Here is an 18,863-nt window from a genome sequence, read left to right on the forward strand (position 1 = left end):
GACCAAAAGTTACACAAGGATGCGCATACGCTGTGCAAATAATAGCGTATAGAGACGGAGACAAGGAGAAAAGATTTGCAGCGTAGGCAAAACAAAGCATCTTCCTCTGACAGGGCTGAAGCATTAGCAGACCTCTAATCCTATTTTGACACATAATGCTATATTGCCTTCCTTTAAACATGTACAGGGCCTTCCTTTACCCCAAAAAGACGCTATCGGAACATGAATACATCTGCTTTTTGTTTTTCCTAAATTCATCAAGCAACAATTAGACAAATACAGCCCTCAAATATACCACAGTGAATATCAACGAGATTCAAACACTCCGACCATCTTGGTTTGTTCTTTGCTGTTTCCACCCCGTGGACCTTTACAGCTTCATCCTCTTAATTTGCCTACTGTATGAGGTTTTAAAATGTGTGCAAGGGGAAAGTAGAACTCTGCAGAAGCAGCAGGCACCGTGTGTCACTGTGTCTTTAAAGCCTTCATGAGACCGATGAGTTAAAACCTCAAGGTCAAAAGCAAACACATTTGTTTCAAGGCAGAGATGTCCAGTAACTGACATATCTGCCGACAGTTTCAATAATAAATGATGAAATATTACCTAGAATCAGAACCATACCAATAAATACAGAATAAATCATTTGTGGAGGATTGATTTGAAATAGATATTATCATACATTTTGCAGTTAATTTTCTGCTCAAATTGTAATGTAATATGTTTTGCAATGGTTTGACACCACAAAAAAATAGTGTAAAATGTAAATGTGAACTATCTGCAGCAATTACAGTTACCACACAATACAAACATTTTCATAAAGAAATTGAAACTGGAGGAAGGGCACCACCACTATATAATGTGGTTATAGGTTTTCTAAACTGTCACATTTTTACTGCAAAGCTGTTTCATGTAATTATTTCTAAGACCGACCCCGGGATATCTGCATGCAGGGCTGCACTCTGCAGATATATGTATTTTCACTCATACAAACACCACCAACCAGGACCAGGCCATCAAACCAAGGAGCTGAGGAATCCCTGTAACCTTATCCGATGTCAGAAAACCAATAAAAAGGCAGAAAAATAAATAGTGTGCATTTATGTGCCCTTGTGTTTAGCTGTAAGCCCAGGGGAGTGTGAGCCCGGGAGGAAAGGTGGTAACCAGCTCTCACTCGTTCACTAACAACCCGCCTGCTACCGGTTTTATGTCTTTAATGTCTACAGGTAATTTATTGTGGCTTTCTTTGTTTGGCGTAAATACACATAAATGTTAGAGTTGTCACACAAGCAGATACATCTGAGTTACACAAGGAATCCACACAAAATTGAAAAGAGGTTCGCTAACAGTCTGTCTGAGCTTTGGTGGCACTGATGCGTATAACCCCGGTGACCCCGTTTCCTGATAATGGCAGATGCAATGTATGAATTGGAATGTAGCCAGGTTTAAAAATGGGACAGTAGACCCACGAGGACACACAAATGAATAGATAACTAGATAAACAAGGCTGCACAATCTATTTGTGATTATCATGGATCACAATAGAGCTAGTAATTGAACTTCAGGGCACTTTTTGTGTGGCCTCGAAAACAAACACAACTCACGCATTTATTTGAAAGTGCCACTTGCTGGGGGTGCCGAAGCAGAAGGCCGAACAAAAAGTGACGTCATTTGGGACGGAGCTGTTTAGGCCAATCAAATACAAGTGCACTTTCCTTGTTGGCTACTTTGTGACATGAATGGCATATTTCTACTGTTAAATCAAAGAAATTGCTAATTTCCCAGAGCGGTGAAATCCTTTCTCACAGTATTCTGTTCAGTCAATGTTTTGGCATCTGATAAGCTTAAACTACGCTCCGTACTTCAACACTTTTTATCACTTATTGGATGTACATAATGTTTCTTCTTTTTTTTTTTACCTTTCTTTGTTGTTTAGCTGAATGTATTTATAACCTCCTGTAAACTGTGTGCAACATTGAGTGCACCTTAAATTAAAATATCTATCATGTGTTTACATACCTGGCCAATAATAAATATTGTTTCTTCAGTCCCTGAAGCAAGCCGCCCACACTGAAGCAGCTCCTCGTGTTGTTCTGACACCGGGCTGTTTTGGGTCAGAACGCCAACTCAGCACAGAGTATCGAAGGCTAGCATAAAATATTTTGTCAGATTCATGTTTTTTTGTATTTATTCATTGACTAGAGAGTTCTGAATAGAAATCTAAATGTTGCCAGTGTTAGATTATTTTAATTGAAGCAATGTTTTACAGCTGCTTGTAGACAACATGTAACATTTGAGAACTTTGTCTTATTTTGTTCAGCCAAAGTGATGTATTAAAAAAGTATATATATATTTTTGTATCAGCACCAAAACTCTCCTTATTTTTCCTCAAAACAATACCACACTAGTTTCCAAACCCGCTGACAAGACTGTGCAGGGTGTGCTGGTGGTGTAGTAATTATTTATTCATTGACGTTAACATAAATACCTCAATAAGAGTAAACTGAGGTGCGTATTGATGCGTGCTATACAATGACTGAGGAATACTTAAGGCGAGCCAGCAGGAGAGGAAACCGGAGCCAGAGAGTAAACTATCTATCCTGCAGAAATAGCCTGTGATGTTTCACACAGCCAGATAACAAGCTGCTGTTGTGTTAGGCCCAGGCCAGAAGATGGAGGGAGCCGAGAGGGAAGCTCTCTCTCTCTCTCCTTTAAAGGGAACTTCTCAGGGTGGGAGGAGGGACCTTTAACTCTCCCTGTAAACTATCTACAGGCAAAAGCAGCTATTACATCAAGAAACAAATGGCACTGATTGGCCCTCCAATCATTGTCCACTAATAGATCAGCGCACTAGGAGAGGCGGGAGCTGACATCAGCGATAGAAAGTGTGTGTGTGTGTGTGTGTGTGTGTGTGTGTGTGTGTGTGTGTGTGTGTGTGTGTGTGTGAGGGGGGCGGGGGATGTCTTGTAGCGCTGGGCATTTGAGACAGATTATTGGAAAATTCCTGTAGTCAGCGATAGTGAATAAATCCACCAGTGCACTTTATAGAGATATCTGTTTGTTGGAGCCAGCTGTCTTCTTTTTCTAGAAGCAGGAGGGAGGTTTGTAGAAGACATTTGGAATTGTGTTCAGCCTGTATACAACATCTCCCTCAAGTCATAAAAACATACCAGTGCAGATCAATTTGAACGAGAGGCTTCATTTATGTTGACGTAGAAAAAAAAGAAGAAAAAAAAGACCCCCGAATGCGCACAAAAAACACACACACACACACACACACACACACACACACACACAGACACCCATGAGGCAAAAAGTCTGTGTTGAATGGAGATAAACCTGCAGCCAGCATGAGGTCAGCAGGCCGACGACTGTCGTGTTGACCACATGAAAAAAGATACACACAGAGTGAAGCCAAAAGTGCAGCAAAAATAAGATTCATGTGATTAATAAGATTCATGTGAAAACTGGATGAATACCACATTCATTAATTGGCATTCTGTCTCCCCGCCCTGCTTCTACGTGCGGGTATATTGATCGGAATATGAGTCGTCTCAGGTTTCCAGTAATCATGAGCAGCAAACGGCAGGAGGAAAGAGGGCGTGGAGGTGCGGCAGACAGATCCTCAGAGTGCAGAGTTGTAAAGTGTCAGGCGGAACCGAGGGGTTCAGGAGCAGTCATGTGCACCAGGCTAAATTATTCATGCCGATTACACTCTTCTTATTGAAATGAATTTGAGAGTTGAACACATGTTGCATGGCATCGCCATTTAAGATGCTTGCTTAATTGAGTGTGTGTGTACGCATTTTTGCAAATTTTAAGGGCGAACTAAGTACATTTACTCTAAGTACTGTACTAGAGTTCATTGAATAGTTTCTGATTCTTAATACTACTGCTCCACTACACTTCAGAGGACAATATTTTATTCAAAAATACGACACATGCATTACTTTTGGAGTGATGATTAAAAATTCAGCATAGTTTGTCCACCAAAAAGAAAATTCACTTTTAAACTGTGTCAGATGTTTTTATTTAAATACCTATTCATGGCCCACAGAGATCAATTTATCCAGTGTCTGAAAAGAGATTAAAGTCCAAAAACTGAATATGCAATTAGTGCAGAGCATCTTTCTTACCACACTAATTGTCACTCAACCCGAGGTAGGGAACCACTGGACTAACATGAGTGGTAAAAATTAGCTCCACTTTCACCAGCTACAAAGGAAAATACTACTTATATAGTATTCTATGTATGTCATTACAATTATGTATAAGACAAAAAGGCTAGTCTACTCCAGAATCAGTAGTTCTACTTACACAATTTCAAACTTTCTATATGTTTGCACAAATAGAAGAACTGACAAATAAAACTGACTATGACTTTGATGATGCGCATTAAGCTGATCATACTTCTGTCCAAGAGCACTCATGTGTGTCTATTTAAACGCTTCTGAAAAAGCCAGAGGATAGGGAGACAATGCCAGTGTCCATCAGAACATACTGTACGTAACACATCAAACACAGGATAATGAGGAGGATAAGGACTATAAACAGCATTTGTCTGCTCACAATTACCAATTCTCGTTCCTCCTCTCTATCATTTCATCCATCTTAAGTAGTTTGACTCTAAATATACACACAATACCGCCTGAACATCCATCTCAATTGTCAAGCCATTCTTTATTCTTTCTCTCTCAAAAAACCCTCCTCCGCTCTAAAAGCCGCCCACTCTCCTTGTCTATCTGCGCTCCGCACTCTCCCATTTCAAACTTCCAACTCCTCCGATACATCACTCACCCTCTCTATCTTCCTTTCACTCCCCCGAAGAGGAATATCACCTTGACCAAACCTGGTCCCGGCGTATGAATGGGATTTTAAACATTTACATAACTTCAGTTTTATGTATTTTTGGAGGTACTTGAACTCGATACAAAAACTAAAACACATCAAACTATTGCACATTTCAGACTAATGCTAAAGATATTCAGCTATTTTTGTGCTGCCCTGTCTCGGCCTTTCTGTCTCCTTCACCCCGCTACCTCGCTTGTTAGAAAAAACAATATCTCAACCAAGAGGAACAGAACAGACTACATTATATTCAACTTACTTCCTTGTCTCTTTCCATGTAAGACAAACTCAAAAATAATTTGCACACACTTTACTTCTTTTTTTTTTTGTCTGCGAGAATAAACTACGCATGAAAAGGAAGGGGGCGCAGAGGGAGGCAATCTTGTTACCAGCCGGCATAGCCCTGGGAAGATTTCTATCAGACACACGTATAGAGAGAGGCATCCATTTAGAAAATGGTTTTTCTAGGCATGCTGGGCCATTTAGCACACCCTGTGACGACTCCTGTTTGGGGCCATGATAAATGTTCTTTCACACCCGCTCTGTGCACGCTGGCAGGCCGGCACGCACACGCACACACAGCCATACGGTCATCCTACACAAGACGTAACTGGAGTGGACTTAATGTTTTTAGAGCGACTGGCTTCAGCAGATTCGGCCCACAGAGGAAACTTCAGCAACATGTAGCCTCAATTAGTTTAAGTCCACAGGGCAGAAAGCGCTTAACGTCATGTCACCATCACATCTCAACATGAGGTCTTGTTATGTTCAGCTATGTCCAAGTTTTACAACAAGCAGTCAGGAGACACAATGACACATGTCTAAATACTGTAGCGCTAAAACAATTACTCAACTTATCGATTCGGTGACTGACAGGAATTAATCAGCAACTCCTCTTTTAAAGCAAAGACACCAAACATTCCTCACCGCTTATTGGATTGTTAAATCAATATCTTTTGGTTTTGGACTGCTGATCAGACAAAACCAGCGATCTGATGGCAGCTCCTTGGACTTTTGGAAATTATGATAGACACTTTTTCCTATTTTTTTTTTTTTACATTTTATAGATAAAATGATAAATCAGCTTATCAGAAAAAGAAAGAAAGGGATAAAAATGGAAATACATATATATATATATATATATATATATATATATATATATATATATATATATATATATATATATATATATATATATATATATATTTGTTGTGACTTTCTGCTAAAAACCCATGTCTCTCCAAGTTAAGTTATCTTGTCTAAGTTGGAAGGACAGTTGAAGGAAGACTTGCTTCTTTATCAGTTGACAAAAATAACTTTGAAAAATGCATTGTCACCAAGCTTTAATCAAGATTGGTTTTCATAGTTGATGAACTGATGACGTTTTTATTTTTGCCTCTAGATTTTTTTTAATCACAAAGCAACAATATGCTTTCACCTTGAAACCATGAGTCATTAGTTTAGAAGTACACATTGATTCATATGAATACTGTGAATGTATTTGCACAAACTGGAAAATGCAACTAATATGTAAATTGATGGGTAAACATTCTCTGTTGTGTGGTTCAAACTGGATCAGTGCTCTCTGTATCATGCAGTCTGAGTGTCTATCTGATATCCACTACTGGTCACTAACCTTTCCACCAGCACCATCGCTGTCAACTCACTTTCTCCTCTCTGGGATCCATCAACGTCACCACCACACTAACAGCCATCACACTAACCACTGTTACTGCTAGCATTAAAGCCGCCACAGGCATGGTACCGGCTGGATGAATCACACTCACCCATACAGCAATAATGAAGCATTTATCTCAGGATGCATTACAAACCCTGGAAGCACGGTGAATATGCGCACATGGCAAAAATATGATGAAACAGTGTCAATCACACTCTGTTCAACCATCTGCTCGGCAACGAGACAGACACGTGTTACACACAGCCTCATATGAGCACGCAGAGACAAACAACCCACACCGTATTCTGCTAAAAGTGTCATTTAGTGTGAGAACTTTAAAATGGTATGCTTCTTCAAAATAGTTTAAACAATTTGTTAACTTATTAAAAGCATTGTACTTGTTTTCCAGCATATCTGTACTGTAATATTTAGATTACGAAATATCAATCCAGAGGTATCAGGAGTGATATCTGACTCACAAAAGATAGTGAAATTAACAAAAATAAATTTACAGTGAAAAAAAAGTACAATTATACTCAAACTCAAGTAAAGTTAATACTAAACTCAAAAGTCTTTATTAGAGGTAATGTGCTCACACAAACATTGCCACACAGACACACACGCACACTTGGAAGCTTATGTTGTACAACCTCGCCCAGTAAAATCGTTTCGATTAATAATGCAGTAATAATGCAAAAAAGTGCTGTGTCACATGACGTCAACTTACCGATCTCATCTGCTGAGTTCCGGTGACGTGCTGCAGAACCTTTTCCAGCTCCTTCTCGATGCGCCCAGCCCAGTGAATCATCCTGGGGGGAAAAAATTTGACAATTTTCAAATTGCAACACTCAACATTATCACCTGAGGATGTCATCATCATTAATTTATCTTGTCATTGGATGAGAGGAAGTGCGTCAGCACGACTGTTTCAGAAAGAGTCCCTCCCAGTCTTTGTGTATCTCTCTCCGTTGTCAAACTGCCATATTCTCAGCCTTTCCGGATCCCTATCTGGACGCATCTCTGTCCTGCCTCTCCTAATGTCTGGGTTAATCAGCAGCAGCTTCCATCTTGCATATATCTGGTCGGCCCTGGCAGGACTGGTAGCGAACGTGCCTGTCTTGGCTCGGCTGGGATCAGTGGCTCTGCAATAAAACTGCTCAGGTCTGACAGAAATGCACCCTAAGCAGGAGCTGATCTCTGTTAGACGGAGCCAAGTTGGGAATTAAGAGATCAAACAGCTCAAGCTCATCACTGTATATCTCCCAGCAAGCAACAAATGACTTAATGGATCAAGATTCTCACGAGATTATTTTTAAGCAGCAGCAGGGGCTAACCTGCCAACCTGGATTCAAGCTGTGCAATTCACAAGTATGGACAGCAAGAAATTCTCACAAAAAAAGTAAATACATTATGGAAGCTCATCTTTCAGCAATCACATGAATACATTCTGTTATGTGTTTGCGAGCCAACCACTGACTCGATGCCAACCTTTCCCTTTCAGCAGTCTGCAGATAACTAATCACTAGCATCACCAACACAACAGAGTCATTTGTCTTTTAATATGATGACTGAAACAAATGTCATCTTTAAATGTCAGATTTGCTCAGAAGACAAGAGGGAAGACAGATTTATTTAATTGCACAAATCTGCCAAGTAGTGACAGCGCTGGCTCGCCATAATCACGAAGCCAGAGCGGGTCTCATCGAGAGGCAGAGCAAACACGCCGGGCGCACTGGCTGTGTTTACGGGGGACAAGATGAAGAGCGAGCAAGAGGGCCTCCAAAAGGACGGTGCGGAGCGCGACCGCTGGGGAGAGGCCGCTGACTATGAAAAGGTCACCTCGATACGAAATGAAAACAAGCTCACAGTGAGAGCAGAGCCGAGGAGGACACAGTGATACTAACAGTGAGGGACAATACCTCTGCCCCGAGCCACGCAGACGTCTTACACAACTTCATTAGACTACACACACACACACACACACACACACACACACATACACACATATACATACATACATACACGCCCTGCGTATATTTGTAATATGTATATATATATATATATATATATATATATATATATATATATATATATATATATACACACACACACACACACACACACACACACACACACACACACTTACACACACACACACACACACACACACACACACACACACACACACACAGAATGACATCCAGTAAGAATGTCTTATTCCTTATATTAAGTAAGTATTATATTAGGTATGTAAATACAGATTTACCGAGCTTGGTAATTTTGGTAAAGCAGCACAATATTTTAGATTTGATTATACTAGATTGGGTATGACTGTTTTCCTGCAATATATAATTTAAACTAAGGGTGAATAATATCGTCTATAATGTGAACTAGATGAGTAAGCAGGTAAAAGGTAAACCCTGTTCAGTTCGCTCAGCTAAAACTAAGGCTGGGCAATGATTCAATTATTTAATAGTGAAGTAATTTCCATATTAAAAGATCTTTGACACAGATTTGTAGATTAGTGATGACAAGCTGACAAGTTTTTTTTTCAATTAAAGTAACGACGAGGAACTTTCATTCTGTGTTGATGTTGTGGACAAAGGCGGTAGAGTTTCTGAGTACCAGATTCCTTTTAGAAAACCATTTATTTTACTGCAGCAGGGTCTGACAGTGTGCTCCTCTCAGTTCTGGTTCTGGTTCTCCCGTACATTCCTTCCCTCCAGCGGGCCAAGCAATACGGCCTGGGCCTCCAGCAGCGTGGCGTCTGCGTTGGCTACCAGCGCGGCCCGGGGGAGCTGCAAGGGGAAGCTCTGCTCCTGGCGCCGCCGCCGCCAGGAGCAGAGCAGTCCACCTCTGTAGGTCCAAGGCAGCAGCGAGACCGTATCCGGGTCTGTCTGGAGGTCGCACTGGTGTCCCATCTAAAGGGGTTTCTGATGAACCTGCATGATTTTGTCTTATTTCGCCGGAATCTGACCCGGTGGCACTAATAACAAGCATTGGTAATAACTATATAGAAATAGCTAATCATCTCACTTATGGTCCTGTTTACTTGTAGGTTGTTTAGAGGCATCGTCGTTATATTGAAGTGATTGTTACTGCACATACATTTTGCCCATGTTGCCAAACTCTGTCAAAGACAATTAAGGAAATTGAAAGTGTGTCAGCCACACATTAGCCATGTCACTCCTCCTTCCTGGTGCTTTCATTTTTTGTTCCATTTCATTATGTTGAATACGTCAAGTCTCATCAAAAAGTCACTTAAATACTCATAGGGATGATATAAGTGACACTGGAGTCGACAATGGAGCCTGAACACAACTGACTTGCATCAAGCAAGATCACATAAAGTTGTTATTTAAAGGCACTTTTGTAAAATGCTGTAAACTGATGTTGGACTAATTCTAAATTAAAAGAGAAGAATATATCACAGACCCAAATGTGCAGAACCCTCAATTCAGTAACAACTACAGAGACATAAGCAGACGCTTCTTTGGTAAATGATATGCACTATTGAGGCTTCATCTTCAATGAATGCTTGCAGACGCTCTGTGTTGAGAAAGCTGTGATCTCTCTTAAAAACAGAAACATTTTTACGACATGAAAGCAGACTGATGCTATCAGGCTCTTTGTAGTCTAATGTAGTACAACATCTTTGCTATTTGGCGCCTGTGTTTTTACTATTTTCTGTGTATTATGTTTTATGTCAGGAACGAAACATTGTGGGAAAATGTGGTGAAATGAGTTTGGATGGACGACCTGTGTGTCAGCCACACACCGTCACCGTATTCGTTCTGCTGCAATGGATCTTGTCATTCCGAGTACGAACGCTAAAATATTTTTTAGGGCAGAAGATGGACTATTTTCACATGTGTGGAAATTACTAAATTTTGAAGAAAATTGCTCCGACATTTAAATAGACTCAGCCAAGCGATGATATTTTACAGTCCTGAAGAAGATTGTATATTTAGATTATAGTTATGGAAACAGGTTTCGTGCACATAAATGAGAAATGCAGAAATAATTTCCCCTATGCAAACACGTTCTACCTCTACACACACATACACAGACACATACACACACACACACACACACACACACACACACACACACACACACACACACACACACACACACACACACACATTAATAATACAGACAGAACAAATGTACATGCATAGCAAATCAATACTACAATACTATTCACATAAAACTGCTTAAGAAATTAGGCGGTGCCTTTAGGCGCCAACATGTAGGAAATGTAAGAATTAACATTATTTTATTCTGCCCTTTTGTATGGACACATGTTCTAAGCTAGACCTCAAACACACACTTGCTCCAACTGATGTGTGTGTCAGGCCTAAACACCTGATGGACGGCATCACCCGCCCCCATCCACTTATAGATAACTAGCACATTGATGTGGGTGACATAATACCTAGTTTATAAAACGCAAGTGATGCCTGAAAATAATACAGGGTCCATATATCACCAGATTTAGACTATTTCTATTAACTAATCAGACTGTATTCTAGAATAGGTCCAACAAATAATCAATGCATTTTCTCAAAAACATGAGCTGTATTTTCAGGGACAAAAGGAGATGATACTATAAGATTTAAAAATACAAAATAAAAATGTTAATTAAGTACAGGAATCCATGTGAATTTGATCACCAAACCATCACCATCACTTTTTCTTTATGGTACTCAAGTGATTAAATCAATGATGCAGCTAATTGTTATTAAAAGTCAATCAACAATAGGCCTAATATAAGATTAGTGGTTTTCCTTTGAAAGTCACCTTGGCCGCCAGGAATAACAAAGAGATCCCCCAGTGGATGAATCAGGGAGGAATCATTAGATTCTCCATTTCTGTGAACCTGACTGACTAATCACCCTCACTACAGGCTACATCGTGTTCACGTCACACGTCATCGGGTAAAGACTTGAGTGGGGAACTTTTGCACTGGTTTCAGTGGGTTTATTACAGGACCACACAGTCTGAACATGTAATATCAAACGAAGCAACGTTCACTTTAAAAAGAAAAAAGGAAAAATATTGTTTGAATAGTTCGACCACGCCAAGCTGGTAAACTGAAGCGTGTGCAGACGTGTTGTCTCAGTCTGGCTCCATGTGTCATTCAAGGTGAAATTACAGTGGTCGCATTTTGGAAGAAAATACACTTTTAAACACAAATCTAATCGCGAAACAGTTTCCCAACAGGTGTACCTTGGAAAAAGTCCAACAATAGTTTACACAGCTTGATGTTCAGCTTGCGGTGACTGCATGCGTTCAAAAACACATGTAACAGCGGTGTACATTTCAATATATATATATATATATATATATATATATATATATATATATATATATATATATATATATATATATATATATATTACAAGAAAAACGCCGCCTAGTTTCTGACCAAGAGCAAACATGACGCTGTACATTTGGCCCCATCAGAGTCGACGCAAGTAGTTTGGAAGTTCTGGGAGACTCGAGCTGAGGTGCAGGTATTCCAGCTGAAGGTTTAAAGAGCTGGCGCTCCTGCGGCATTAACTAATTGGTTTAGTCTCCATCCTGTTAAAAACACCAGAATATCCTGCTGTGGGATAGAGATGAGTATTGGTGCGCGTGCAGTATCCAGTGGAGGACTTTTATGACTAGCCTCGTTGTAGCTCAGCCTATCCAATCCATCATGCGTAAATGGGATATTCTCCCCCATGCAGCGGCGGCAAAAAACAACGACTATTATTATCAGTTTTTTTTTTTTTTTTTATCCCTGTGGATGTTCTAATAAAATCTTGCTCGCGTGCCTTATTCGCCAGGGACACCTGTGCACGCTCCCCGTAGCCTGTTTCCGTGTTGAAATTGAATAAGGCTTCGGGTATTAAATGCCACTGCCCACGAACAACAACACAGGCTTTTCGTGAGAGCGACATTCATAACGCGGCATCAGAGACGGTAACTGCGTCTTCTGTGGTTCAGCATCAGGGACAAGCAGCTCCAAGGTGCGCGGCGCTGCATGTGCGGGCTCGGCGGGGGCCACCTGTCCCGGTTCCGCGCTTCGCCGCTCGGTTTACCCCCCAAACGGTGCAGGGTACTTACGTGTAGTGCTGGGGGAAGAGGTGGGTCCCGCCTGTCGGCGTGGAGACGCATATGATAAGTACAGTTTGGATCGCGAAGAGGCAGAAAACACCGTACGATGGCGCGCAGATCGCCATTTTCCATTAAATATTGAAGAAACTGGGATAAATAAGAGAAGGACCGGAAGGACAGTGTCTCGCAGCTGAGCTAAGAATAACCGAGCTCCAGAGAAAGTGAGTGGAGGGAGGTGATGGTTGGCGGAGGCTTCGGCACACTTCAGCCGGCAGTGAAATCTCAATCAGAGACGCACAGAGGATTTGGCAGCTGAAGAGACGGGAGATCAGGATCAAGAAGATGCTCTGCCGCTGCTGCTGATGTGCCTGCTGCCTGTTTGCGCACTCGCTGTCCTCCCTCCCTCTCCGCCGCCGCACACTTGCTCCTTTTCTCTCCCACTCTCTCCAATGTAACAAGCATACAGGGTAAAGCGCGCCACCACAGAATGCTCCCATTCCGGTTTTCATAATAATAATAATAATAATAATAATAATAATAATAAACTATCGTATTTAGATTAATATGATTTACGTGAAAGGGGAGTGGGAATGTTGATATGTTACCATTGTATTCTCTATAAAGGGCCTTCATGAGAGCACAGATGACTGCATGGAAATAATCTTCAGATCTTTAGTGCATTTGATTTGGGAATATATATTACCGGGGCGACTTTGAAAATGGCTGCCCTTGTAAAATATGTACCTTTTTGCGCACAGATTTGGCGTGACATCCTAACGTTTGTTAAAGGACTTTTTTTTCTTGTCGTTTTATTTTGAAGGTCCAGTCACTTGACTTCCTATATTTAAACAGCTTATCTGTGGCACTTGACTCAGCTGTTGACACAAGCGGTCGTTCCTCCGTTCAAACATGCTATTCCTGTGCGACATCAGGCCGGCTCCTCTCCTCTTCCTCCTCGTGTGCACTGTGCACTGTGTCTTCCTCAAACTCGGAATTATGAACCGGAATCAAGCCTTTATTTTGATAATTAGAGGCAGGGCTCTAGAGGGGCGGGTTGTAATAACTGGAGTGTAAAAATCCACCTTGGGGCTCGTCTTAAACTGCATTTGTTCTAGCGCAGCAGTGGATGAACATTTGAATGCAAGGATAATTAATAATCTCATTCTGGAAACACCTTGTTATTATGTCGTCACCAGCTGAAGGGGCTTAAAGTGTTTGAAATGTAACTTTACAGGAGTGCAGGGCATCATTGCTTCTTGTTACCAGGGGCCTCTGAATATAATCATAAGCTTGTTAGGTAAATCAGGTAAATTTTAGTGGAGCAAGTTTACCTCTGGACATAAGTCATATTCTGTTCATTTTTACGGTAAACAAGGAGCAGAGATGCTCTCCAACCTCAGAGTAAATCTAATTCAGCATGAAGTTACCCTCCGGAGAAGTGAATATCTCCTTCTATCAGCCGTGTGTGCGTTTGTGGCTCACATGTGCCTATGTGTGTGTGTGGGGGGGGGGTATGTGCGTGCACCTGTACCTGTCGTATTACCTTTCCCTGCTCTGCTGTTTGTTCTCTGATTTTTGTATTCTAACTGGAGGGCACAGAGGGGCTGGCACATTTGCACCTAAACAAAACATATTTCAAGTGTATCCATGCGTTAGAGAACTCACAATAAAGATATAGAGCCTTTTAAATAATGCGTTCCAGGTGTAATTCTGTCCCCACAGTCCTTAGCACAGGATAAGGGGAGATGGTGCTCAATATTTTTCTTGTTTTATTTCCCCAGTTATCTCCGAGTTGACTCCTTAGGGAGTCATCTCTCAGCTAATTTGCTGGACACAAGTAGAGACAGACATTCGTGTGGCGGTGTTGTCCTTGGCCAGTCAGTCAGTAGGGGACACGCAGGTGCTGTGCAAAAGAAAGCCACACAACAGTCGGCAGGGTTGCTGCACAGCATTTCTGTCTCCTCGCTGACAGGGAAGCGGGGCTGTTTTGGTAGAAAGGACGCACTGCGGGGCACAGGCCTCAGCAGGAGAGCAAAAAACCCACCTGATGGCGAGGATAAAAAGCCACAGCAACGGTCCCCTGCTTATGTACATAGATGTCATGGATCATTCAGTGAGAACAAATATCTAGGCTTGTTCCTCAGGAGGTGAAAAATAAATTTGCCTTTATTTCCCAGAGCTACAAGAGTTTGAGACGTTTCTTGAGCAAGCGAATCCCCCTCATCCAGCCCTCCAAACAAATGTGTGGCAGAGAGCCAGGAAGGAAACAGTGGCGTTTTGATGTATTATTATTCCCTCTGCAGAGAAAAAAAATATCTTAATTGATGGCTACTCTCGCACAATAATTTACAGTACCATACTTCCCATCATGATATTAATGATAACAACAAACAGATACTGGTAGAGTGATGACGCCTCGCTGACTCACACTCAACATTCCTGCTGACTCACAGCAACCCCTTGTTTTCTGCTGCCATTCAAACGTACTTTAGGCGAACTGATCGCAATTTACCTGGCTCATGGCTCAAAAATGAATACAAATTAAATTTTGGCTTAATACACAAATATAGTTCTCTCTAATAACACGAACAGAGGGGGTTTTGATCTAGGCACACAAAACATCAGGGGGTAGAGATGTTTCTCTGGAGAAATGGGATGCCTCTGGCTGTTCTGCAATTGCAGAGACCAAGAGATGATCGGCAACCAATTTAAGCAATCATTTCTGCTATACTGTCTGGCCTTGTCGTACTCGACTTCATCACACGAATACCTTAAATGCAAATTCAATTTCACCTGCCTGAATGGGTGTGGTGATGATGTGATGATTGTGGGCATGAAGAGTGGCAGATAAAAGAGTTGATTGCCACCATGGGGCCTTGGATCTCATTGAACACACTGCGATGCTCATAGAGAATCCACTCATTATTAGAGCTGATCGATGTGGTCGGGGAAGGGATCCGCTCAGTGAAAACACACTGATCAATAAGCTCAAGCTCTGCTCATCCTCCAAATGGGAAGAAAGGCATGACAAGAGGTTCTCAGCTGCTCAGGGTCTCTCTTCCATTGGCCGTGCAGTTTCTCCTGAAGAGATTGACCTGCCAATCTGTTATTGATCCAGGGAGTTGAGAGGAAGGAGACAGGCCTCGCCGTTCTGTATCAGACTTTCTGGGGACTGCTCCCCCAGACGGAGGTCAAGAGAGTTGGAGTAAAATTAATCACTCCTTGTTTCCCCTGTCTCCAGGCCTCGAGGAAGGCACCAGTAAAGAGGCACCCCACACATCCAGACACACACACACACACACACACCCCTTATCTTCCTTTTCCTCTACCTTATCCATCTTTCTCTCCCTCTCTAACCTCCTCCTCTGTCTCTTTCTGTGGCCTGTATGCTGATGTTTTGCTGCGCTGGACAGAAAAGTGAGGCTTCACACTCTGTAAAACCTACTCTAGTCAGCATGCTGAATGCTAAGATTTCATATTTCTGATTAGAGAAGGACCGCGCGTCGCATTCTTCGAAGATGATAGAGCCAGCTGCCCTTGAGAGAGAGAGTCCAGACGCTCTCAGCAAACTTCAATGATCCCCTCAAGTGCTCGCTTTAAAAACAGTTGCATGATATACTGTCACTCATTTACCACGCAATTTCTTTGAGGGCATTTTTTTTCCGTTTCAGAAGAGTCGGCGTGCTCTTGTCCTCTACAGGGATATATTAAAGAGATCCACAGAGTGATTCCAGCAATCAAGGTTATCTTCTCTCTGCGTCCTTTTCAGCTTACTCTCTGCTCACCTCACAGCTTATCATCCCGTTTAGTTTCATCCACTCACCAGAACAGAAAGATCCAATCTGAATAACACACAGACCTCCAAGTTTACATAAACATTTGTGTATCATCCCTCATTATTTGCTTTATCCTGTAGTATTACTACCAACATGACCTCAACGCTTTGCTAATATCAACAACAACAAAAATATCTGATTCAGACCACAGCGCTGTGCATACCTCCTTTACTGTAAAATACAAACATACCCAGCGATGTCGGGCCGCAAGGCACTCTGGGACTTTCATGCTCAAATGTCAGAGCGTTTCATCCTGATTGATGATGACTCACTCCCCTCGCTCTGAGTCTGCATGAAAGAACAGCACCAATTAATGTCCAAACCTCCTCACGTGGTCAACAGTAAGAAAACAACCATTATATTGCAAACACGACCCACAAACAGAGCTATTCTGATAACAAAAAAATACAGATATTTATGATGTAATATATATACTTAAGGCTACATGTTATCATCCCCTGAGAATTCCCCTCCATCCTACCCATATAGTAAAGTGGCTGCATGTGGAAACAGAGCAGGACTCAGCACTCATTGACATGCTCTACTAGAGGCCTAATAGCCCCTGGGTAATGGCCTCTTTGGTCTTCAGGAAATCCTCCCTCATGCATACATCAAAGCTGGGATTGAGAAGGATAGAGAGTGGAAAATAGAGGGGAGGAAAGAGACATCAGTGCCACACAGGGTGAGGAGAGAGGAGGTGAAGTTAACACACTAAAGTAAGCTCTCTTACAAGTTCTTTTTTTTTTTACTTTTTTGTTCAGGAATGGCATAGCAAGGTCAATGCAACATGGTTTTGATGTAAGGTTTGCATCAGCATGGAACACTAATGCTACTCACTCTTCAAAAGGGGCTGGAATCAAACTTTTTAGGACTGACTGAATTTGTTTATAGCCTGGTCAGTTTGTAGTCTTGTTGTCTTATTATTTGGTCAGATAATACATCAAAGAAATGTGTGTATTCTTTTAATAGTATCTCTTTTTTACTTCTGAATTATCTGAGCTAAAAGGTTGTCAATAAAATATTTTTTCTACAAGAAATGTATATGAATTAATGTTAAATTTGAAACAAATACTCACTTCTAGATTCTGAAAATGTGAAGATACTCTGCTTTTCTTTGTCATAGTAGACTGAATATCCTTGTTTTGGACTCTTACACAAAACTTTGAAATGTCATTATTGTTTTCCATGATATAAAGTTAGACGTCTTCATCCTCAACACACTCCTCTGTTTCTCTGTCTGTCTTTTTCTTCCGCTCTGTGTTCATCTCTCTTCTTCTCGGAATCTTTTTTTCTCTCTCACTGCTGACACATGGCATCCGAGAGTTGTCAGCCAGCTGCTATAACAGGAAACCTGTTCCATCGCCCGACAACACCCCCCGCCTCTTCACACTGTCCATGAGCCATCTGCTTAGTCTGCATATTGCAGATCCGTCAATGCTATCTAATTGTAATTCACACAAACGTGTTCCTTGTGACCCTGACTGTGTTTGCAAAAGTTTGCTCCATATGTTAGGTACACAGAAGGCACCTGTCTGTATGTAGCTATGTACGCGTCGATCTATGCATCCATATATGGTCTCTCTCCTGTGAGTAAATACAGCAGCGCATTGGTCAACCACAAGCAGAGAAAGCTGTGACCTCTACACGTCCTACACCATGCAGCAGAGATGTGAATTCTGCCCTTCGGAATGATTTTCAACTCATCCCCCAGTAAAAGACTCAGTAAGCCTCTATCTCGAACGATTTTGTACAGTAGCAATCACGTCGCTTCAAACATGAGATGGAATGAAGCGATCTGGAATTGATTGAATTTAGGTCAAAAAGAAGCAGGAGTAACTTCAAGCTACTCCACGGTGGCACGTCAACACACACAAAATAGGCCTTCAGTACGTTTGCAGTGAGTGAAGGATTAGGTGTCGCCATATAGAGCATATTAAACATATGTCAGTGTTAAAGAAGCACAACTAACAGGCCTGTGGCGCCTTTAGTTGCGTGATAAGGCGAGTAGGTGGTCCTGTCTGAACGTGGTCTACTCCGCGTCTCTTGTCACTGTGGAGTGAGAAGTGCAGAGTCGCTTGCCCGCCCTGCCGTCACATTAAAGCGCATCTTAATTGGCATTAAAACTGGTGATAAGGGCTTAATGAAGGAATTAATAGATAACACACATTCTGGAGCTTATTCTCCACACTCACACTCTGACAGACACATAAACACACAGCTGTACTCAAACTGGCAGCTTTTACAACCACAGACAGAGTGAGCAAGAATTCCTGGTGGACTAGGTGGCCTGCAGTGAGAGGAAGGACCAAAAGTGAAAGCCTCTAATACATCACCTCACCTTGCATGACAACAACTAACCGTCTCCTGCTGTGCAGCTGGAGCGTTTAGTTTGTACTCT

At 41.7% G+C, this 18,863-nt stretch overlaps 1 protein-coding gene across 3 annotated transcripts in view; it reads right to left on the reverse strand.

Annotated features, from left to right (window-relative positions):
- cacna2d2a (calcium channel, voltage-dependent, alpha 2/delta subunit 2a) overlaps positions 1–13,070 on the reverse strand; it is a 136,963-nt gene extending 123,893 nt beyond the window's left edge. For all 3 annotated transcript variants that reach the window (XM_068594217.1, XM_068594216.1, XM_068594215.1), the window contains exons 1-2: positions 12,639–13,070; positions 7,252–7,333 (exon numbers count right to left, since the gene is read on the reverse strand). In XM_068594217.1, coding sequence (XP_068450318.1) covers positions 7,252–7,333; positions 12,639–12,754 — 198 coding nt within the window. In that variant the 5' untranslated portion in view covers positions 12,755–13,070. The remainder of the gene's footprint in view (positions 1–7,251; positions 7,334–12,638) is intronic.
- Between the last annotated feature and the right edge of the window lie 5,793 nt (positions 13,071–18,863).

The sequence above is a fragment of the Clinocottus analis genome, unplaced genomic scaffold (genome assembly GCF_023055335.1).
Source record: "Clinocottus analis isolate CAN_PGR_092001 unplaced genomic scaffold, fCliAna1.0.p SCAF_3, whole genome shotgun sequence".
NCBI lineage: Eukaryota > Metazoa > Chordata > Actinopteri > Perciformes > Cottidae > Clinocottus > Clinocottus analis.